Here is a 25,090-nt window from a genome sequence, read left to right as displayed (position 1 = left end):
CACTTTAAGCAAATGAATTAAGCCCCGTTTTCCCAGAGCGTGGCTCATAGTAAACGCTCTACATCACGAATCATATTAGCATCAACAGATTATGCACTATGCATTCAGTATATATATCGCTACAAATATTGTTCGTAAACATCATAAAAACGTAGAATAAGAGCATTCAGGTCGATTTGGCGAACTTGCGAGAAGAGCATTTATTTATTTTATATATGAAATAACATAGGTTACCTCTCTTCAAGTTTTGGTAATACATGTAGTTAATATGTGAATATTTAATCTTCTGCATAAACACACGCAACACTACGCACTGCAATATGTGTTGCTTTTTACAAGCTCAGATACGGAAAACAATTATAATGGTGTAAATATTGATTGTTATATAATCTTATGTTTGAAATTCTATTGACCTTTAAATGAAACATAACCGCGGCAGACCATTAAACTCGTATCACGTCTGAAACTAGTTTAGAATCCATCTTCATATGCCTTAATAGAGACAATTATAGTCTTGCTTTCAAAGTGGTGTGGAATGAACTTGGGCATGACATGCACGATATCAAAACTAACGTTTGAAATTCATATAGTTCCACGGTATCATTGGTTTCAACCTGAAAATTAATCTTTAAGATTTATTTCATATGTTATAAATCGATAAATAAATTTTCAAAATGCGGTCGCTTAACTTTTCATTGAAACAATCCATTCTTTTGAAGAGCGACGGTGATTGAAATTATTCTTAAATGTCGACTGGTCTTTTCCTGATATGCGATTTTTCCGAAGCCATATTAATTATTGTTATTATTTTGAGATTTCCGTGACATTCACTTTATGATTTTATGTCTCTGAACTTAATAAAGGTATTTTTGAGATAGCCATCACGTTCCCATTGTGTCTGTCTGATTACCAGCCACAACGGAGGAGATTATCCAATGTGACCCGCCCTGGGAACGCGTCCACCGCGCATGTCTGCGCTTTAACACAACAAACTTCCGGTCTTGGACGGAAGCGCGCGAAGAATGCAAGACGCTCGGTGCAGATCTTCTTGTCATCAGCGACGCATCAGAATTTGTGAGTAAAGGTTGTGTTGTTTGCTTGTTCGGCTGTTGTCGATCTGTTAACATTTTATTCAGTATACACCTACATGTCATACTGAACACTAATGAGAGTGTGTGTAAGTCGCAATGTGTTTAATATGCCTAATGTTAAATAGTATGTGACCGCTCAACGGTAAATACTCTTACCTTTAATGTTAAGTCTGCAATATTACCTCATTCGCAAATATGTTTACTTGTGGAATTTTATGTAATACTTAATTTTTTTAAGGATGCCTTGGGGAAACCTCTTAAAAGCAAAATCACAAGTCAGCTGTTATTGAAATGGTGGGTGGGGTTAGAGCTACGCAAAGAAAACGTGGACGAAGAAATACGATCCTCCTGGACATGGGTTGATGGAACATCGTACATCAGGGGACTTCCGTGAGTATGAGAAACGCCATACAATCAGTGTTATTGTGCAATTAGTGCGCAATTATATTAAAGACGCTGATCCAATGTATGTTTATATGTTATTGTATCACTGACCGATAATCCGAATGAACTCCGCCCATTTCTATAATTATGTTTTACAACATATGTGTTTAGTTTTATACAGCTTTTACCCGCCCACATTTGAGATTATCATGCTTCTTTGAAATGAAGCATCATTCTTAAGTCACGGCTACTTGAAACTAGTTTCTACAAGAATGTCATTGAACAAGTAAATATAACAACATCGATCTGGGTCAGCGGTTTATAAAACATTGAAGAATGAGGTCTGATTTCAAAAGTTTTGATGAGGAAACAAACAAAAGTACTCACTATTAACATACGTGAAATAATATCTGAATTAATAAGGAAACGGCATTGTTTAACAAATCACTTAAGAACAATTTCAACAATCGCAATCTAGATAGTAAACTATTAACAGTGACGTGCATATTTTAGGCCCTGCCTTTTCCGACACCATCTCAGACTCGTCTGATATATCTTGATATAAAAAATCACCAAACATATACATGTATTGTCCTTTTTCACCCTATCTGAGAGCAGCGTGTCTATATCATATACGTCAATCAATGAAGTCATGTTCAATTCATAGAAATCATACAATTACTCTCTGGTCGTTGGTAGGTATTGGGCCCCTGGTGAACCCAATGGCGCAAGGTCCACATCCGCTGCTGAAGACTGCGTAGTCCTGGACTATCAGACTAAAATCAAAGACGATGACTGCAAAAGAAGCTTCCCTTACATATGCGAGCAGAACAGAGGTGGGATGCATAAAATACTTTCATATACAAATAGACAATATGGCAAACACTGAATTTTATTTTTAAAAATGTTTTTACGGGGAAAAATGTGCAGCCGTACTAAAGGACTATAATACTTCAAATGACTTTAACGTAAGCAAAACCAAACATTGACTTTATCATTTTTTTTGTCTAGTGTCACCAAAGCCGAGCACATATTCTCCAACCAGGACCACAACATCTTCGTCAACCTCGACTGGTAAGCAATATTAAAAAGTAAATTTTATGAGTACTGAAACAAAGTTGTTGTAATAATTTATATCTCGATGGTACAAGTTTGTTGAACTGATGCTCCCCAAAAAATCCATAAAGTTCATCCTTAGTTTAATAGAAATGTTAACAAATACACGATGATGCGTGGTATAAGTCATTCGTTAAAATATCATACGATAAAAGTCTTTCAAAGTCTTATTTAAAACAGACACAAACACACGTTGAAATGCGGTTGTCCCAAGTTCCAACTTTTATTAACAATTACAATATAATGTTATGTTATACTTAGACTTCGCCATATTTATTCTGATTTGCTCATAAACCTCTTACACGGAAATGATTGGAATAGGTAATTTGGTAATAATAATATACAATAACACGATTTGTTGAGAGGTTCTTTTTATTCACAGTGTTAAGTCATATTCGTAATTAGCCAGGAGTACAAAAACATAAATTTTCGTGCATTTTGCTAATGTTTAATCAAATCCTTGACAACGTCGATCATCTTTTTTTCATTCTGTAAAAAACTGTTTTGATTTCCCTGCGTCAAACCGCCGATTTCCGATTATTACGGCAAAGACTACGTCGAATTCTACTTCAACTTCGTGATTCATATTTATAATCATATTTTGATCAAATGACGTTCAGAGGTCGCTAAATAAGAATCTCTATGCGTACTTCGTTTACTTACATACGAAGCTTACTGCGATAAACGACATCTGATTTGTCGGTCATTCGATTTACTGAAAATGTACCAACAGTATAATTTGTGTTCATAAAACGCACACTTTTTAGGGTTTGTGTTGTACCATGACACGCAAGATACTGACTTCGTTTGGGTAAATTGACAAAATTGAAAAAAGTTGTTTCAGATTCACAAATTTTCGTTTTAGTTGTGATATTTGTGAGGAAACAGTAAGGCTGAACATTTACCATGCTCTAAAATAGCCATTATATGCATCTTTTGACGATTTAAAAACCTGAAAATTATGAAGCGTTGCAACGCGAAACGAATTAATGATTTGGAGAGTTCTGTTGTTGTCGCTATATTTTGTGAAACTTCGAGGTTTGCTTATATAGAGTATAAAATACATCTGTCGTTGTATCCGGAAGAATGGCCGAATGGTCAAAGTCGTTTTTACTCCAGGACTCCAGGGGTCAGTGGTTCGAGTCCTGCTGAGGGTTACCATTTGTTTTCTTTTTTAAATTTTATTCTTGATTTTTTACTGGAGCTTTTTATATCCGATGTTAACATTTATCAAAATAAGCATTTAATGACAAACTTAAAAACATGCCAAAGTCTGTGAAAAGGCCCCTTTAAGTAATGATTAATTTAACTATTGTAAAAATTCAATTCTGTATAACTTATCTTATAGGTTATAGCTATGATTTTGTTGAGCGTTTATATTGTTTAGAATTATCCAAACACACTCGTCGAAAACACTATACATGTCCATATAAAGCCACAAATCACTACCTATATTTTATCAAATTTGATTAATATGACCATTGTTATTGTTTTGATATTTTATAAGTAATCGTTTGTCGTAAAATTTGTAATCGGAAGAAATAAAGCTAAGCAAATACAACCTAACAGAAAAATGTGTAACATTATTTGAATGAAATTGTATAAATATTTTTATTCTTCAATCCTGATTCCATGGCGGTGAACCAAGCTTAAATCGTAATATTTCGTTCGGCTTGTGTTGTCGTGAATTGTATGAACACTGGGATATTAACTTTAATAAAAGTCTAGCGGGCAATAATAACTCTGCTGATAATAATACCGCAGTTTCACTATTTCTTTACATACATACGATTTTGTATCTAACGTTCTGTTTTATGTTCAAGTATTGTCATAAGTGTTTATTGCTAACTGAATGCAACTTATATGCCTGTTTTTGTAAAGCAATTGATAAGACAACCATTAAAATAAAATTAAAATACTTCACATCCTTTTTTCATTCAAACTCGCCATGGTTATTATATTCCAGTTATTGTTAATTGATATCTAAAAAACTGTTAGTGTGAAAAAAATCAACAACCTCAACAAACAAGTGTTTTTTTAATAATAATCTATAACAATACATAATGGCATTTGACTTTGAATGGCATTGATTGGTCTTATTTAGATATTACACTTAATTGGAATCAATACTCAAAAGCAGTTTTATTGGTGTTCAGGGAAGTTCTTTCATAAGCTATACAGTTACGCTTTAATAATAATAATAAAGCGATTAAATTACTTTTAAATTAATCACATTGAGTTAGCTTTTTTATTGCTATGCGATTAACATTATTAAAACTAATTAAAGTAGATTAATAATTAAATGAATATATAAATTGTTACAGTAATTTAAATGAGCATCGATCTGGTAAAACGGGACTTAATTCATGTGCGTAAAGTGTCGTCCCAGATTATCACGTGAGACTTCACAAGCCAATGTAGGGTGACACTTTACGCACATACATTAAGCCCCGTTTTCCAAGAGCGAGGCTCATATGGTTTATCCGTTTAGCTTCCTAAGACATCGGCGAGTTTGCAGACAACCCTTTCATGACTTACATGTAATCTCGAAATAATTTAATGAAAAACAAGATGTGTTTGTTAAACACTATACCCCCATATATTTGACCTTTGACCTTGAAGGATGACCTTAAACTTTCACCACTCAAAATGGGCAGCTCCATGAGATACACATGCATGACACATATCAAGTTGCTATCTTCAATATTGCAAAAGTTATATCCAATGTTAAAGTTTGACGCCAAACAAACAAACAAACCAACAAATCAACAAACAAACAAACAAACAGACAAGGCAAAAACAATATGTCCTCCAGTAAAGACTGGGGGACATGAAAACGGATAGCGCAAGAACAGCAATTAATTGAGATGAAATACAGACTTATTGAGGCTATGCGAATTCGCAAATGTGGATCTTAGAATTGAATATCTATGCACACAATTGAAAACTTGTCTCGGATTGTTTCTTTTCCATAAACAGTATCGCAAATGAGGCCTTACGCATTGCTGCATTTACACTGAATATCAACAACGACTCTAGGGTTTAAAGAGAGTATGCACGATTTTGTCAAATATTTATGAATTTATATAAAATGTGTATAAAACTTTTTATACATATATTTCAATATAAATTAAAAATTAAGAAGAACATGTGTCGAAAAATTGCGCAATAAGCGAGATATTTAATTCTAAAATCGAAAATGTATGTACAATCGAATTTGCCAGCATGAATATCATGCATGTACGATGTGAACCTAAATTTAGTTGTACGGATCATTTTAATTTCTTGCAACGATATCTATTCATACGACACACGAGCACTTACTCTGAAATAAAAAAAAGACGAATACCTCGGTTATCGTAGGAAATTATGTACGCAATATCTTCGTCACAATCGGCTCGGGGCGCTAATTTGTCTTTACTGCATTTTATGAAAATCGTCTTCAATGTACATTTGTTCTTGCCTATTTTGTGTTATTGTAACATATTTTTCGGCGTAAGCTGAATAAGCCAGCTTTTCACCCTGACTTGACCTTTGTAAGTGTCCAATAATACTCAAATAAAATTTCCCGCGGCTAGGTACGAATGAATACACTTCATTTATTCCATTGGCTGATTTGAGTATAACACCAGAACATTGGAAACATATCCGCGTCTTTGTAACACTGTTTTACTGCATGAAACAATTTTATCTCTAATGAAAAGGCCCAATAGATAGAACAGTTTTACAATCAATTTTCGACATAAATACAGTTTGTGCGTTCACCTTTTATTTTCAGAGAATTACCAGCGCAAAAGCATTTAACTAAAGGCTATGTTGTCATATTTAGTACTTACTTGCATTGCATTTCAACCCGCGAGGTTTCGGGTCAATACGCGGTCATTTTGTGAAAGTCAGAGTTTATATACAGTTCATCACCGGAGTTCGCAAAAGGGGTTGCGATCATTGTGTCTTACTGACAATAACGTAGTGACTGTAATGCATTGCATTCCAATCCGCAAGGTATCAAGGTCAGTTTGCGGTCAGTTGCAGAAATCTTTATATAAACGCCGTCTCGTAAACTTTGTGCACTTGAAGTCTGTTTTGATCAGAAAGATACTAAATAAAGATATTCGGCGATATTATTGTGGTATGTCAATCATCGATTTTTAATATGGTTTCAAAATTTGCATGATAAGGACCAATTTTGATAAAATTAATTAGAAATATTTATTTATTTAGACCAGTTTATTAAGCATGACCACAATAATTCGCTATACTATAATTATGCAATTAAATAAGATTCGAGTATTGCCGGCTGACCTATATGCACTCGTTTATTTTCATGTTTCTTGTGTTTTTCTATTCTGTAAATATAGATATCTGAGTAATAATATCACATAAAGCAAAATAAGCCACGAAATCTGGCGCAACACCCCGTAATTGATTTGCTTATGATGTAGCTAACAACTGCGCAGAAAAAAGGCATCCGCTTCTTTTTATCTCATAGAGATAACTTTTGATCGTTCATAAACATCGACCACAATCAACGCCGTATATCTTTTTTAAAGATATTTCTTGTTTCAATATATTACAATTTATCACATATACAAATCGTGCATACTATCTTTAAAGTTTGTATATAAGATCTTTATATATAGTTATTTGATGAATAATCGAGTATCATTAATGTCTAGAAGACACGGAACCAGAACGTCAATGAAATAGAGTTGTGAACAATTGCAACTAACATTCGTTTGCAAGTACACTTGTTTATGTTTCTTTAACGATATTAATATGTTGATATTAAAGCATATGTACCTTAGCATATAAATGATTTTTATTTATCTCAGTGTTAACATCGTATTATAATTTCATTTCGGGTCATAATAAGCATATTTTCGACCCCTTAAAATACTTAATGCGAATAATGCTAAATCAATCCCATTTTAGTTGCCCCTGCACCAAAAAGAACATCTTCGACACCAACGCTTGCTTTGACCAAAACCGGTTAGTGTACTATGGTTACTCGTGTTTAGTTCATTGCAATTCCTTTATAAACTATACAAGGTTTCCATACACCACTCCAATATGTGGTTTTACTAATACAAGTAATCAGTGTTGACTTGAATGACACACTTTTTGTTATTTATTTCTAGAACGAATTAATATCGTGTAAATTGTATAGCAGGTAATGTCCATACTACCACAATCGGATACCAGAGGAATACATCTTCTAACAATCTGAGCAATAAACAAACTGAGCAACCAAGAAATAAGACAACGGAGACACCGGTCAGTAATCCCACGAATTTCCCGGGACATGCAACAACAGAGAATCCGCGAAGTACACGAACAGACAATACGGGGAATAAACATACAGATAATCCGAAAAATAAACCAACTTACCATCCGGGAAATAATTTTACTGAAAATCCGGATAATAAATCAACCAATATTGCAGAGAGCATGGAACTGGAAACGACAACTGTGAAGTCCAACGGAATGCCTGATAATCCCGAGAAAGAAAACGACCTTTTTCAGGTAAACACACATCATACATAATTTCTGATTTTAATATGACTATACAGTATGTGTATGAGTAAATATACGACAGTGTGCTGAAGGACAATGTTAGCAATGGGTAAATTTCTATAACAAATAATTGTTGCCATTAATTAATTAAAACATATATCGTAAGTTTGATGTTAAATCTTACTTATTTTGAAGAAATGGTGCCACGCTGTTTTCAGTGTTAAAATCGTAATAGGATGTTTAAAATCAAAACTAAATTTAAATGTTGTAATCATTACTATATTTGTTTAAATAGCTGCGTAATTATTTTGTTTGCAACTAACATTGTCTTTATGAATATATATCTAAATTAAAATAATTTCTAAATTTTCATCAACTAACCTAACAATATATTCACAGGGCTGTTACAGTGTGAACTACGAAGGGACATGCCCGCCGGTGTTGGCATTCGGAATATCCTGGCCCCGTGGCGAGGCAGACCGCGTGGTTACAGTGCCGTGCGAAAACGGTATGACGTCATTGGAATCATCTACTTCTATAACGTTTATTCGATAAGATACGAGTGCGATGTATGATATGTTCCTGGTCGTTTTCGTTCATATGTAAGAACCTGCGCAAAGTACAATATATTCAATGTGTACGACACCTTTCTGGTTGAAAATTACCACACACCAATTATCAATCTCCGAGCAGAGATTTGGCTGGAACCAGAATAGCTGGATCAAATCCCTGTCTTTAAAACCAACCTCATGATGATTACTTAGTCATATGGTGCAATAATTTTACCGTTGTTATGTTTGCTTTTTCTAAACTTAGGTAACATATTTTTTATAATGAACCTAAACTAATACAAGATTTTCAATATATTAAAGATGATACTTCTCTTCATAATTTTCTAAAACATAAGTATGTATGTTCTGTTTGTGCGAACAAGAAACAACAACTCTGCCCGGAGATAGAACAATTATACGACTATCAATTGCTTTCGATTATCACATTGGATGATAGCCTAATATGATATAATTTCTTGTTATTATTAAAGAACAATAGAAAGCATATCTCTTACTCACGCAGATGAACAATATGAAACGTTAGTTCATGATAATCAACAAAGAAACAGCTATGATGCTGTTACTATACTCATCGCAACATGTACATACTTCTTTAGCATCAATAAACCATTAATAAACATGCACCACAGACACCGATGTTAGAAGTTGAATGGCACGCAGACTACATGCAGATTTAATTTAATGTTGCAGGGTTATGGCTTATTAACTACATGGAATGAAACACGAGTTGCATAGCATTGGCGGTTGTGTATACATGAAAAGCATGTGGTTTTAAACGGGTTGAAACGTGCACCGAAACTCCTTCTTAGACCCTTATTATATACAACATACACGCAGACATGTAAATAATTTTAATTCGAATTAACTTCCAATTAAATGTAATTAAAGCGACATGAGACAGACCGATAAAACTATGAAAGGAACACACGCATACGTTTTCAAATAATTTTCTATCATGAAGTCTAGTGAAATCATGAATCATCTATTGAAACATAAATGACAGGAACATTCTTTGTTAGTTGTGTCATATTGCTTCGCCAACCGTCTGCACCACGGCGATTTATTAGGAATTTTTTAACTTGATTGATTGCAAACATGTCATAAAACTATCCGAACATGAATCTAATGCCGCATGAATAGTATGCTGGATTTTGTTTTTTTTTGCTAACGCCTTTCATGTTTTCTTGTTTTGATTGCAGTATATTAATACAGGACGAAGAGGAGATAAGAATACATTTACCCATTTAATTGAATTGTATGCGTGTTTATTGTGTTGTTCCATCATATCAAAGGTGATCGTTGCAGTAACGTTAAAGCTTATGGTGTTTCTATAAGTTTTCTTAAAAAAATATGTTCGGATGACACTCAAGAAGTTAGAAAGTAGAAACGAAGAACAATAACATGGATACGATTAAGAAAGAATACGAGTTACATAAATCAGCGGAACGCATACTCAACACTTACTAAAAGAAACATTCGCTGTTGCTCTCGTTTTTACAACAAAATTTTAGGGACGATACTATAGGTCGAAGCACAGTATATACCGGTACTGCAAGATTTTGTTCACAAACATACTTCTATTGTGTATGTAGTTCCAATGTGTGTGTGTGAATACCAGAACAAGTATGTATATAGTGATTGCTCTAAATCTCTCGCTGTTTATGTAATCTCAACAAATGTGGGGCAATGAGGCTTCCTATCGCATAAACAAGAGAAAGTTTATTCGCATCAAAACTGGGTTTGAAGAGGTTCAGAATTACATGTCCATTTTACGTATTTGATATATACGTGTATTATTTTAAATGACGTCAGCTATACTTGTTTTATTGACTTGCATCTGTCCGATAACACAATTGGAGAATATTCGTTAAACTTTCGGGGGATGGTAACATAATGTCAATAGGCGCTTTACGATTTGTGCAAATGTGTCTTGTGTACTGTAACCCTCAACATTTTACTCCTCGGTGGTCCATAGGAGAGGCCACCTGGCAGTGCTCGCGCTCCCTGGTGGTGTGTTGGCGAGGGGAACCCAATGTCCACCAGTGTACCAGCGACACTATCCGGGAACTTACCACCAAAGTACATACCTTTTATGAAATCATCGATGATTTTTTATTATTGCAAATTGATAAAATAATTCTTCGGAAACCTAAAAAAACGTGCGCCTTGAAAAAAATGCATGATGGATGGCTTCCCATCTTCCAATTTTATATTGGCCATTTGTGTAGCCTTAATATATCTTAACAACCTATATTCTATATGCAATTATTGATAGAGGAGAATTACTTTAAGATTTACAATTTAATTACATATATAAAACACATATTTAAAATGGTGTTATTTGGCGAATGTAATATTTCCCATAGTCGTTGCTTATCGCTTAGTTGATAAATTTCACCGACTCAACGCTCTTTTGCTTATTATATATATATATATATATATATATATATATATATATATATATATATATATATATATATATATATATATATATATATATATATATATATATATATTACACATTATGAATTTAAGCCTATTATAGTAATTATTTATAATGTAGAGCCCTTAACATTATATTTACAGATGGACGAATTTCTGTCGGATAAAGCGAATGCAGAGCCCGCGGTGTCGTTCACGGAGACTCTGGCGGCGGTATCGTCGGCCCCTGGTGCCATGTCGCAGCAGGACCTCTACCAGTCCACGGTTCTCATGCAGGCGGCGGCACAGGCACGACCCGGAAACGCATCTCAGGCTAAAGCTATAATCACGGTAAACAACGATGTGAATGCCTTTTTAATAATGATAAAAGAGATTTAAACTCAAAAGCACAACAATTAGAAACGTGTCAATTTACTCTAGCATTTCTAATAGAAACCACAGCTAAAAACATACACATTCGTCAAATAAAAGTGGATATTTAAAACGGACGATCTGCGGTAAACGATTCATTCATTCTGGTGGTGTTTACAGACATACAGTGTTCATTTTCTGCCTTGGTTTCCTAATTGTTAAATACATGTTTTTGCACACCAAACAAGCTTCCTTTAATATTGCATTTTCTCATTACTATCCTGTCGCACGGTAAAACAAATGGGAATAGTGTGTGTAATGCATGTACGACAAAGGTCGTCCCAGATTTACATGTGCAGTCCGTAAAGGCTTATCAGTGACGACAATGTCCCCTATTATGGAATTTTGCCTTGAAAGGAAATCTCTTCTAAACGAAAATCATGGTTAGGCGGGAATTGTCGTCGCCCCTAATTAGCATTATCGTATTGCACAGGCTCTGGGATGAAACTTAACGCAAATGCATTAAGCCTAGTTTTCCAAGAACAAGGCTCTTATAGAACATTTTTCTCTTAGAACGTCTTAAAATTCGGTAACAACCTGATGGCCGAAGACAAGCGGGCGATATGGTCATCGATGGAAGCAGGAAACCAGCGGACTGTTGCCGCCTCCCTTGTGCGCTCTGTAGAGAACGTTGCCATGGCGATGTTGGAGGTGTACCGGGAACCGGGCGTGGAGAAAATCAGGGTGGCGAATATGGGTACGTGTAGACACAGATGTCGTTATTTGCTAATGTCTATATTTATTTTCAACGGAGAAATACAGTTCATGGAAGTCATAAAAAGACAACTGGCCCCAAACTTCAGAGAAATGGGTTCCTTTTTGTCCAATACTTTATTAAATATACATATAATGTATTGTGTAGTTTTATGTGTACTCTATATTTTGAAACATATTTTTTCCAATTCCAAACAGAGTCATTAACATTAAAGACCTATTTAAACAAATACTGAAGATTCGTTCGAATTATTAATTTGTATCATGTGATCAGGTGTTGAGCTGCACGTGGTGGCTGTCGACCACTTCCTGCCACCAAGCACCGTACAGTACCAAGGCGACGAGAACGCATTCGCCGTTCCGGGCGAAAACTTGGTAGCATTCGCGAAAGGTAATGTCACAGATGTCACTGGCCTTAAAGACAGACTGCTCGTTGATAAAATATTTTGTAAAAACGATCTGCAAATGAAATGATGACTGTAAATAAAGTATTTGTTGTTCTATTCGTTAAAGACTCTATTCAAGAAGCATTAGAATCACAAGTGATCAACAATAAGTAGCAGTGTATGACCTAATTCATCTGCAATGAAAGTTTGCCGAAATAAAGCATGCATCATTTTGCAATTGTGTTTCATGCATATTGATCTCTTTTTCAGACGGTCTAGCAAAGATCGTCTTCATTGAATACACCAACATGGATGAATTGCTGAAGCCGGAAGTTACGTCATCGGGAGACCAATTTGAGAAACGCGTGATCAGTCACGTAGTGAGCGCCGCCATCGGAGACAAGCCACCAGGGACACAACTACAGAAGCCCGTCACGTTCACTTTCAAAACGGAAAATGTGAGCATTTGCTTAGAGAGTAACCAACATAATAAGATTCAGTAATATTTGAGCATGTAAAATACAATTGCTCTAAATCTATTAAATACTAATTTGATTGACTTGATATTTTTTTATCTAATGCAAACAGTACGTATTTATATTACATGATACGTACGCAATAAGCATTTTTTTCAAAAATTCTAAAGTTTGTATAACGCCAGTTAACAAACATTTATTTAGTGCTTACTACATGAGTTGTAAACTTATTTCAGACGATTCTTACCATACACAGGCAACGAAGGTAATTCTCTTGACGTTTTAGCAATTATTCGCATATTTATAACATGAATGTTTTATTCTTTTTTCAGAGAGGAAATGGTGCGCCATACAAGCAACAATGTTCGTTTTGGAATTTCAGTATTGGGTAATAACAAAACGAATTATGTCATAGACATCACAATCTAACAACCGCCTAACAATATTTGGTTTAAATCATCAGTATTATTTTTGTAATCGGCCAGGTAGATTAATCCTATTTTAAAAATTGTATTAACTAGATTAATACGTTCATGCAATATCAAAATTATTTTTACAAACCGTTGCGCATATTTATACATGTGTGCGCATATATATACATGTGTATACAAAGTAACAGCGTTTATGTAAGCGGTATTAGCTACTTTCCACAAATTATATCCCAGACATTTTCTTGCAGGTTTTCAGGGGGCTGGTCACAAAAGGGGTGTACCTTGGACAAGTATAACTCCACCCATACAACATGCCGCTGTGATCACATGACCAACTTTGCCATCCTCATGGATATACACAGCACTAAGGTCTGTCACGTATCTGTAACCTTTGGTTAAATATATAAAACTGTGTTTCGCGCCATAATCGGATAAGTCATTAGCAAATGCATATACATGAGCCTCGCTGTGGGACCACAAGGCTTAACACATATCTAAGCAGGGACGATAATTTCCGCTCTTAATGTGTGTGTGTTTTTTCATGTAAAGGAATCAACTTCTTAGCGAAAATCCAGTTTAGGCGGAATGTGTGAATACACTTTACGCACATGCATTAAACCGCGTTTTCTGAGAGCAATGTATAAACAGATATCAGATGTTCACGTGATGACCCTCTCCTACATCACCTAATGTATTAACAGATATCAGATGTTCACGTAATGACCCTCTCCTACATCACCTAATGTATTAACAGATATCAGATGTTCACGTAATGACCCTCTCCTACATCACCTAATGTATTTACAGATATCAGATGTTCACGTGATGACCCTCTCCTACATCACCTAATGTATTTACAGATATCAGATGTTCACGTGATGTCCCTCTCCTTCATCACCTAATGTATTTACAGATATCAGATGTTCACGTGATGTCCCTCTCCTACATCACCTAATGTATTTACAGATATCAGATGTTCACGTGATGACCCTCTCCTACATCACCTAATGTATTTACAGATATCAGATGTTCACGTGATGATCCTGACCTACATAACCTAATGTATTTACAGATATCAGATGTTCACGTGATGACCCTCTCCTACATCACCTAATGTATTTACAGATATCAGATGTTCACGTGATGATCCTGTCCTACATCACCTAATGTATTTTCAGATATCAGATGTTCACGTGATGATCCTCTCCTACATCAGCTAATTTATTTACAGATATCAGATGTTCACGTGATGACCCTCTCCTACATCACCTACGTTGGCATCATCATCTCAGTCGTCTGCTGTTTCCTCAGCTGGCTCACCTTCGTCTGCTTAAGGTGAGCGAAAATATTTAGGCTTTCAGAATCGCAAATAAACTGTAATGCTGAACTATTATTTTATTAAAATAACAATTGTACAATACACTTACTTAATTTTGATGGCATAGATTAAAGTTTAATAACATTTCAAAATCGGTTTTGGTTTTGGCGAAACTTTGAAACGGATTATTTAGTTAAATTTTATTTTCCGATATAGATGAGTCGATACGTTGATAGCTGCAAAATATATATACGAATATGAGAAGTTTAAAAAGGGATTTTAAAAATGTATAAAATTGAAATACATTTCTTAAAGGCTGCATTTGATAGGAGATAGGGGAGATTCAAAGTATGGGATTATAAATATCGTATTTTTACTTATGTGTGTTTGTTGTTATTGTCCAATAAGAATTATTGGATTTAGGGTATTTCAATCACAAATTAACGATTTACAATAACATTGTAAAAGAAGTTATGTGTAAACAATTTACAATGCATGATCCTAACCTTAACATGTGTTACAGAATTGCATGTAATTAGCATGTCTTCCTTTTTATTCTAGAATGTTTGGCATAGGACGATCCAAAAAGCAGTTTCTATCTTTCTTCTCAAAACAGTGTATTACTATGCAATACCTAATATTCACTGTGTTGTTAAATGCACTCGTAACATAAATGTCTGTATAGCTGTCGCTGTGTTCGTGGATATCGGGGGAGTAACGAAGATCGGGGGAACAGTGCGGGAAGCTATTACGGCGGTTCGGCCGCCTCCCGGTAAAATTGGCACATTATAAAGTCATTGTACCTGGGAATACGGGGCTATTGTAGGCTTATTATATTTGAAACAATGGATTATATGAGCATGCGTTGACCTACTTTGCAAACTTGTGTAATCAGTGCAAACAGCTTTATAACCACTTACAAAGCATGCGTTGCTTGAACCGTTTACAAAAGTGCATGTATTTGATTTCGTCGTGTTTTTACATATCACAATATGTCGCAAGTCTTCCATATATTCATAAGTTAACATGCAAAACTTGTGCAAACTGCTGTTTTCCATATATTGATAAGTTAACATGCAAAACTTGTGCAAACTGCTGTTTTGATAATGTATTTTATAAATTGTGTTAACGATCAAGAAATGTTACGTTAGGGCACGAACAATAACTGATTTAAATAAATAGTCATTTAAATGTACATTATATATGAAACCTTCAATTCTTGGGACATCATACAACTACAGCCACTTGGTGTTTTGTTAATGATGTTCATTGATAACGTTTGCTTAGCGATCTAAAATTAAGAAGGTTTAAGTATGAAACATAATACTATGTATTCAACGTTCAACGTGGAGATACATATTGAATATAGGGATAATATACGTTTTCGAGGGCATGATCATCTGCAGGCGCTCGAAAAAAAAAATGCGTTCCAGAACGGATTTTTTTAAGCGCCCACATTTGATCATGCCCGAGAAAATGTCTGTAGGCCCGATAAAATGTGTATTTTCGCTATTATTGCATAAACAAAGCACAAATACCAACATAAATTTAAATAACATTGAAAACAATATGTCTGGTTCATTCGGCATCGACAACATAATTCAATTATTTCATAATACGTCATACAGTTCAAGGTTGTGTTTTACATATGCCTCACTCGGTCATCATCAGAAATGACAAGGCTTTACCTTCGGATAGGCATTTTTGTATTTAAAATGTGTTTAAACAGTGGATTCATGCAAAGTAGAAATACAGCCGCGCAAAGTAAGAGTAGTGCATTTTTTGGAATTTACTGGTCGTGACGGATAAATATATCGTCAGAATAAGTCATTGTTTTCATAGATGTTTCTTTCGTACAGGTCTATCTTATTTCGTTCCAACTATATTTTCTAAAAATTAATACAGCTAACATATTGTCCCTGAAGTATTTCAAGCATACAGCAGGAACACTTACATTTACTGCATAGTCTTTTGAAAGTGTTGAGTGAATAACCTTAACTTCTTTGTCGTTGCCAATAAATAAAGCTTTTGTCAGGAGAGTGCATATGGTATAATTTGGGAAGTGGATTGAAATATGCATTGCCTTTATCCCTGCATGCATAAGGAAACTGGTGCTTATTTAGTTCCCCAGTTAGGCCTGGAAAGTCGTCGAAGGCTGGAGTTATTAACAAAGTTCATAATGACTTCATTGAATCCAATGAAAAACGGAAAGAAACTGCGCGTGGACCAGTTTATGGATAGGGCTTGAGCGGCACGTGAATCGCCTTGTTAATACACGATTTCTCCCGTTTAAGCCCTCTTTTTGCCAAGTTTCTGCATCCCGCGAGAGGGCATTATAGATAGAGTTTATGCAATAATAATATTATAATTATATTCAAAATCAATATTGCATGAGTAGTGTGAATGAAGTTTGATTTTTTACATGCACGTGTGTGAGTATAGAACGCATGGTATAATGCTTTGCAACTCTACATCGTTTTCGTTATTGTATGGTGCGTGTATTTTTATTCGTTTCTATCGTACTAGAAAGTTGAATAATTGTTTTCGTCTTAGGTTTTGAGGCTGTATATTCCTTTAAACATCTCAACCAAAATTAAAATGGTTTTGATAAGTTCCAGTTTGTGAAATCTAGCATTGTCATGAATTCCTTGAACGGCTAAGAAAAAAACTGTATCGCATCCATATATGCTACACATCATGATTTGCATCGCGTGACGCTTATACTTACATATAATTGGTCGATTGCAGTTCAGTTCAGAGTGAGAGAAACTCGATCCACAAGCACCTTGTATTCACCCTATTTGTCGCAGAGATCCTTTTCCTAGCGGGGATAGAAAGGACAGAGCCAAAGGTAAATTGAAGTAAATGTCCTTAATATATATGTGTTTCTTTTGGGAATATAGATAACTGAGGAAAAGGAACATTTCTTCACAGGTACTCAGTTTGTCTGCGATTCGTCGGAAACAAAGAGGACACAGAAAAAAATCTATGGTTGCAAAGTTCAACTCTCAGTATGTCAGCTATTCTTGTAAGTATAAAAAAACACATTGTATCATAGGTCCTTATTATGTCTGCGATTACTATGGGTGTAGTGGGTATAGAGAGAACATAGAAATGTCCATGGTGACAAAGGTTCTTAGTATATGTCATCAAACCGTGTGAGTATAGATTGAATAAGGAAAAGCGTCAATGAAGTAGAATATCCTCAGTATGTTGGCGATTCTTGTTCTTAAGGAAGCAAAGTAAAACAATTGCATGGTAGAACATTTCCTCTGTATGTGTGAGATTATTTTGGTTGTAAGAGGACATGTTAGCGTATGAAATCAGCATGTAAGTAATTCGTGTTTGTATAGAGACGACCGAACAAACGAAAGTACCATGGTATGTCAGCGATTCTTGTGGATATAGGGATATCAGAGCAAACGGTAAACAATTAACCGCTTTACATATTTTTAGATCGCGTGTTCCATCATCGCTGGGTTCCTGCACTTCTTCTTCCTGTCCAGTTTTTGTTGGATGTTCGTGGAAGGCATCCACATCCTTTTCATGCTCGTGCAGGTGTTCGACGCCGCCAAGTCCCGGATTAAGTATTACTACCTTCTTGGCTATGGTAGGTTTATGCAAGAGGTATAATCATACACGTTGATGGGTATTGCTTATACATAACTAATGCTTTGTCATTCCGCTACAATGTGACATGCTTTAAGCATAGCTCTTTTCCGTCACTCTTACATCTTAACGTTCGTGTCGATATTTTGGGTAGCTGATATCATTTTAAATGTTGCACGTAATTTTGCTCAACATTCACCGCTTAATATCATGAATGCAGATTTAATTGTTAAGAAGGAAATTTTGTCTGGGGCCAGTTTATGCAGTATTATAACTATTCCTAATTTTCCGCTATAGTATGTTTAAAGTCTTTGACGTATTGTGTAGTCAAATCCCCTTTCATTGCCAGGCGTCGTTTGCTTTCATAGCTTCAGAATCTACAAAGCTTGATATTTTTATATACTTTCAGTAATTCCATAGGTGTATGTACCGTTTCTAATAGACGTTTCTAATAGCAAATTAATAAAATTCATTCAATACACTCATTGGTTTAAGATGTGTTTTTTATTTTGTTAGGTGAATATAAACATACTGCTAAAATCGAGACATAACCCGTTGCGTATTCATTGCAGGCGTCCCAACTTTGATTGTTGGAATCTCCGCTTTGGTGCGCTACGAGGGATATGGGACTCCGAGATAGTAAGTTACTGATTGTATTCAATTGCATTTGTATATACCTAGAAAACACATGAAAACAGCGCAATACTGATCATGTTATTTTTTGCAACTCATGATATCGGATAAAAACCAAAGAAGCGACCTAATAAACATTACGCTCACAGCGTTTTGTTAAGTATGTATTTAATTTCGTCTTTTTAATATGTGTATGTTTTGGTAATTTGATGCCACATGTAATTACTCGATACAATCCATATATTTATTTAGCTGCTGGTTGACGACAGAGAGATGGTTCATCTGGAGTTTTGCTGGACCTGTGTCATTCATATTGCTAGTACGTAATATCATATTGATGAACAATTCAAACATTTCATTCACATTAGTGATTTTGGTTAAATATGCATATAAAGCATTTAAGCTTTGCCACCACAACCAAAATGGGTTGTTATACCGAAAAAGAATCAACAACGTCAGGTGCAGTTAATGTAATGTAGCAGAATTAATTGTGCATGTTTTTTTTCCTAAGTTACGAACATCCAATGAACACGTTGTAATAGGTAAATACAATGAATATGCTGAAACAAGTATGTATTTATTGAGTACAGGTCAATATGATGATTCTTATCTACGCCATGTCTGCAGTGTGCAAGCATGCAGAGTACGTGTTCACCAAAGAAAAAACACCAACTGGTAATCTTAAGTAAGTATTGAATGTTTTCGCCTAATATAAAACATCGTAATGCAATTTTAACGTAGGTCAGTTACCTTTTCATTAAAGATTAAACACCTGCCGGACATTTTCAATAAGTTTTATACGTTTTCACCAAGGATCAATCACTCATCAGTAATTGTAAGTGTATTAAGTACGTGTTCACCAAAGATAAAACAACCAACTTAAAATTGGAATTTTACATACATAAAGAGAAAACACTGATCATATAAATGAATGACAGTTTTCTTTTTGTACATTCTTATGTAACTATAACTACTTTGTATGTGATTTTTAAATGTATAACTGGTGTAACTGAGTCAGCGAAATTAAGAGGATGCCGGAGTATAATATTAGCAGCATTTGCGGTTAGAAGTGGTCAGGGAAAGTTAACATTATAGTTTTAAAGAAAATGTTCTATTTCTTTAAAACACATATAATGTATATACGTAACAAGATAACTATGAAGCGACATGCATTACTAGGATTGTAGAGCTGCCATCATTTGTGGTTCAAATGAAGGAACACGTGGAACAACACAAGTTCGTAAACTTTGCAAAGTATTCCTTGAGTAGTTAATTCGTATGCCTCTGGTCCTTGAATGGCAGCATTGCTCATTTGATTAAAGTGAACGTCCTTGCTGATGTTAACGTTAGAAAAAGTAGTTCTCAAATAGAAAAAGTAGTTCTCTAGTTTCTACCACCCCGCATTCTTCCATTTTTTTCTGTTTTGCAACAGAACTTATCCCGGTGTATATCTGATTCGGATAATTTTGTAATCGATATAATTATATGGAAACGTAAAGTATTATGTAAAGCGTTTACGGAAAGTTGAAAGCCAAGTAGTACAATGACATTCAAATCCCAACGACGTTTCGCACGAGCAAGACTTATTACATACAAAAATGTCTTGACACGAAACACTGAATTAATTTTTTTTAATCTGTAAGTATACCTTGCGACTGATAATCCGAGGCGCCTGCCTCTGTAAGATATGATATCTCCTGCATGGACACGAATAGTTAGCTTACTCTTCTTACCAAATTGCAATTACACCTTTTTTTTGTTTTTCTTTGTTCGTTTTAATACACGAATACAATGAATATTTTTAATTTGAGTATGACATTGTGTTAAGTCTATAATCTAGACTAGCTTTTTTATTGTAGTAAAAAAAATGAAAATATTAAGCGCTTTGAAAGTATTGCTGATGTTTATGATGTTTTAAATAGCTGATCAGAGTAGATTACATTATACCAATTTCTACCCCGTGACTATTTTAGAGCATGGATCCAAGGGGCGCTTGCTCTAGAGGTTCTTCTAGGCCTTACGTGGGTGTTTGGGTATTTCTACATCAGCGAGGCCGCCCTTCCTGTGGCCTATCTGTTTACCATCTTCAACAGTCTTCAGGGTCTTTTCATCTTCGTCTTTCATTGTATTCTTAATAAAAAGGTAAGACTGGACATGTTTTTATCTAAGTAACTACCATGCCTTATAATTGTACACGTGCAATACAATATTAAGTGTGAACAGTTTCTGTAAAATTGTATAAGTCCGTACAAACATAAGGAGTTCTAAATACTCGGTTTTCATGCGCCCAAATCTTTCCCTTAAAGAATGACCAATGGCTTGAGCCTCATCAACTGTACCTTCCTGGTCAAACAGATGCACTTTATTTTGAATGCCCAGCTAAAACACTGTGATAGTTATTTGTGGAAATGGATCACACATTTCTGCTCTTATTTCCAAGGTTCGCAAAGAATACCAGCGGTTCATAGATTACCCCAGGCGGCCAAACTCAAGTGGTACTCACTCATCCAGAGCCAATGGTTCCGGGCCCAGTCATACTTTCCATTTGGCGGCGCCAGCGCGGAAACACTCTGGACCCGGCTTCATGGAAATCTCTAAGTCCGCAGATAGCAGACGACAGTCGTCAACCGATGCATGAAACCGGAACCAATTCGATGGCATTATGATAAATCGCTTAACAGGAACTGGTTATATAACGTCACATATATGGTGACATGATGAGATAAAACGAGAAATCGGAATATATAAATTTGTATAGACCAGTGGGATCATTTGAGAATTTACGATGATACACGATGAAGTGATGATTATTATTTTCTGCAATTAGTGATATGCTACCTTTCATCTTAGAAAAACTCGTGACTGAAAAACGAAGCCTACTTCACGGAGAATGATATTTGTACCAAGAATGCATACAACTATGTTCTTAAACGAACTATGAAGGAACGAACACATTTCTTTTCTGACACTTCTTTGTATGAAGCACAGTAAAATCTGCATATCTGCCATTACAGACAGTCCAGATGCTAGTGTACTACACATTGTTAGAACCCAATACAGGACAATTATCAATAGTACCAACCATAATAATGAATGTGCTACTTGTTAATACCCCTATTTACCATTGACATAATTAGTCGCGGAAAAGGATTAATTGCTTATATGTGTAGCGCATCAAGTATCTCAATCATCATTGTATTTAATAGTATATCAATGTACACACTGTCTTTTGGCGTAAACAAGTTGTGTGTTTCCACTGTCCCGAACTACTATAATTTTCGGTATTCCATCATTCCTTGTTTAGTTTTTGATTGCTTACCTTTTACATGTACATAAATATATCTTGCAAAGGAATTTAAACTATTTTGGTCACCGAAAAGCCTTATTAAATTTTAAGTGCGTATAGAAGAAACATACGAATAATGACATTTTGACAGATTTTTCTCTTCTTGGTTACGTTTGTGGAAACACACAACCAATTGTGTTGTGCCTTTTGGCGATTGAGTTAAACGTATGTCTATCAAAACCTTCATATGCTTACTATTTACAATTGTGTATGTTGATGTAGATTTTGTAAAACCCACTTGTTTTTTAATGAAACACGTAACTTGTATCTTCTTGTGCAACTTCATTAGTATGTTTTTTTTTGTACAAAAATGTTATACACTAATTGCAATATAAATAATATATTGTGCTTTGTCCACGCATGTTGCCCCATGCCAAATAAATCCATGACACATTCGATCATATTTTGTATCATATTTATATGTTACGCACTTTCTCGCATCGTCATTGGGAGACCACCAACGGACAGACAATTTTACTCCAAACTAGTACTTACGGCTTAACTAATTCGTCTGTGCTGTGATTAAGACCAAATTCAGACATTCGTACCAATAGAAAGTCGTACAATTGTTAGAATTTATGTACACACGAAAACATATAAAACTCCGCAAACAATGTTAAATATGTTAGCGGTTATTACAAACAATGTGGGAATGAAGCAAATAATCTCACTAGCATACGAAATTAGGCAAACTTCTTGGGATATTCAGGTGCTCAAGAAACACGTGGTCATACAAAAGCATAGATTAATGGTAGCATGAGTAATGCCGTAGAAAAACAATTGATTAATTTGAGTTTTTCACGTGCATACACGACTTCAAAAGTCAAACTTTTTTATGGCATTTATTTTCGATGTTTTTTGTTTGTTTGTGACCAAATACATTTTCTATATCTCTGTCTGATGCTGATTCACTGATAAAAAATGACCTACAATCGCGCATATATTACCTGGAAGCATTGAGCAATATACACGTCGGTTAATTGTTTGTTGGCTTTAAATGTGTAATATTCCATTGCATCGACTTCGGGGTAACATTTCACAAAATTAAAGCATCTGATCGGCTTCAGATCGGATCAGCATTCGTCTGATTTTAACAGACGCTTTTTAAAATATAATACAGGCGAGCGCTTATTTTAATATTACACCGATGTGAAGTTTGTTAAAAAATAATTCGATTTTTGATCGTTATTGCCCTAAAATTCTGACGTTTATAATTCTCAAACAAAAATGCGTTATTCGTAATCTGAACAGTATATATTGAGCTTATGTATTACGTATAAGTTTTATTGAATTGAAACTAAATCTCATAATTATTGATTTTAATTGGAACCTCACGTATATATTTGTTCTTCTCCAAGAATTGAATTAAACTTGTACTCGTGTTGTATGCAATCAACTTGCGTAGGATTTGAAAGCAGAATTGGCGTACCTACGCAGCCCTCTGAAATGGGATATAGTTTATTTTATCATACCACCGCATTGATATCTGCCTGATATTATGTTGCCTGATACATTCTTTTATATCATGGTCAACAGGAAGTTCTTATATCAGTCAATGTTTGGAGTTACGTGGGATTTGCAATTAAGTCAACAATTTCTATAAACATGAACCAGGTTCAACAAATCAAACAATTTGATACCAAGAACGTAATACTGTTTCATCCTCAACTATTTAAACAAACGATTTAACACACTAATGTCAATATTGACACCATCATCAAAATGTCAATTTCAATACACATCTCCAAAATGGCGTCACCAAACTATTCGGTGAAGTGTGTTCTTCGATTAAATTTGACGCTGCAGTCCATTCCTGATCTCCAATTCAAGCCGTTTATAATTAAAGCGAGTGTACTCTTCCCATTCGTAGTGCAAACACTTTTTTCTCTATACGATGTTTAAAATAAACGATTATTCGTGTTGTCTTTTCGAGCGTCGTTGCTACATAAACATTTATGTCAACGTGTAAAAGCCGGATTTTGAGAAACATGTGGTATGATAAACAAAAAAACAGGTTACTGTCCCATCGTTTTGTAATATATCAGGCTCGGCTAGAATAAAATAACGACTCGACAAGCCTCGCCGTTATATTATTCTAAGCCTCGCCTGATATATTACAAAACGATGGGACAGTAACCTATTATTCTCTATATAATAACTATAACAAGCGCTGATGTGTTGTTTCGATATTTACTTTCTCACATATATTGGTGAATATTATGAGCAATACTTTGCGTGTATTAAGGTGTATTATTGTATTGTTTTGTATTGCTGGTAGATCGCCGGTGAAAGATGGATTTACTGTTTGGTTTGTTTTATTGGACACTCCTGGTGACCCATCGAGTTCCATTAGGTAAGAATAACATCAAAGGCATTGAGTATATGCGCCGCGCTTTGGGAAAACGGGCTTTAATGCATCTGCGTAGTGTCGTCACAGATTGGTCTGTACAGTCCGCAGGAAATGAAGTCTATTCTATATCTAGTCTAGTCTAGTCTATATGCATTATGTATAAAGACATAAGAAAAATAATAAAATGTTGAAACATTTAAATATAGAAATCATTGCTTCACGATATTGTTAATGTAAAGATTAAGTTAGGTGTAAATCAATCGATGAATATTCATTACATGTGCGTTCGAATGCATG

The 25,090-nt window shown here is 35.0% G+C and overlaps 1 protein-coding gene across 6 annotated transcripts in view; it reads left to right on the top strand.

Moving 5' to 3' along the window:
* The window catches only part of LOC127850257 (adhesion G protein-coupled receptor L1-like), a 45,454-nt gene extending 22,615 nt beyond the window's left edge, over positions 1-22,839 (top strand). For 4 of the 6 annotated variants that reach the window (XM_052383138.1, XM_052383140.1, XM_052383136.1 and 1 more), the window contains 24 exons: positions 914-1,074; positions 1,330-1,481; positions 2,175-2,311; positions 2,487-2,549; positions 7,524-7,580; positions 7,759-8,114; positions 8,505-8,613; positions 10,653-10,756; positions 11,264-11,449; positions 12,044-12,227; positions 12,519-12,635; positions 12,901-13,088; positions 13,439-13,494; positions 13,786-13,906; positions 14,769-14,872; positions 15,541-15,627; positions 17,604-17,706; positions 18,312-18,465; positions 19,037-19,103; positions 19,350-19,416; positions 19,688-19,782; positions 20,277-20,333; positions 21,071-21,239; positions 21,538-22,839. In XM_052383138.1, coding sequence (XP_052239098.1) covers positions 914-1,074; positions 1,330-1,481; positions 2,175-2,311; positions 2,487-2,549; positions 7,524-7,580; positions 7,759-8,114; positions 8,505-8,613; positions 10,653-10,756; positions 11,264-11,449; positions 12,044-12,227; positions 12,519-12,635; positions 12,901-13,088; positions 13,439-13,494; positions 13,786-13,906; positions 14,769-14,872; positions 15,541-15,627; positions 17,604-17,706; positions 18,312-18,465; positions 19,037-19,103; positions 19,350-19,416; positions 19,688-19,782; positions 20,277-20,333; positions 21,071-21,239; positions 21,538-21,735 — 3,092 coding nt within the window. In that variant the 3' untranslated portion in view covers positions 21,736-22,839. The remainder of the gene's footprint in view (positions 1-913; positions 1,075-1,329; positions 1,482-2,174; positions 2,312-2,486; positions 2,550-7,523; positions 7,581-7,758; positions 8,115-8,504; positions 8,614-10,652; positions 10,757-11,263; positions 11,450-12,043; positions 12,228-12,518; positions 12,636-12,900; positions 13,089-13,438; positions 13,495-13,785; positions 13,907-14,768; positions 14,873-15,540; positions 15,628-17,603; positions 17,707-18,311; positions 18,466-19,036; positions 19,104-19,349; positions 19,417-19,687; positions 19,783-20,276; positions 20,334-21,070; positions 21,240-21,537) is intronic. The other 2 variants (XM_052383137.1, XM_052383141.1) reach the window with 2 other exon arrangements.
* The last annotated feature ends 2,251 nt before the right edge of the window (positions 22,840-25,090 follow it).

This window comes from Dreissena polymorpha, chromosome 11, assembly GCF_020536995.1.
Source record: "Dreissena polymorpha isolate Duluth1 chromosome 11, UMN_Dpol_1.0, whole genome shotgun sequence".
Taxonomy (NCBI): domain Eukaryota; kingdom Metazoa; phylum Mollusca; class Bivalvia; order Myida; family Dreissenidae; genus Dreissena; species Dreissena polymorpha.
Note: the sequence above shows the minus strand (reverse complement) of the source record. Positions and strands in the feature narration are given on the sequence as shown.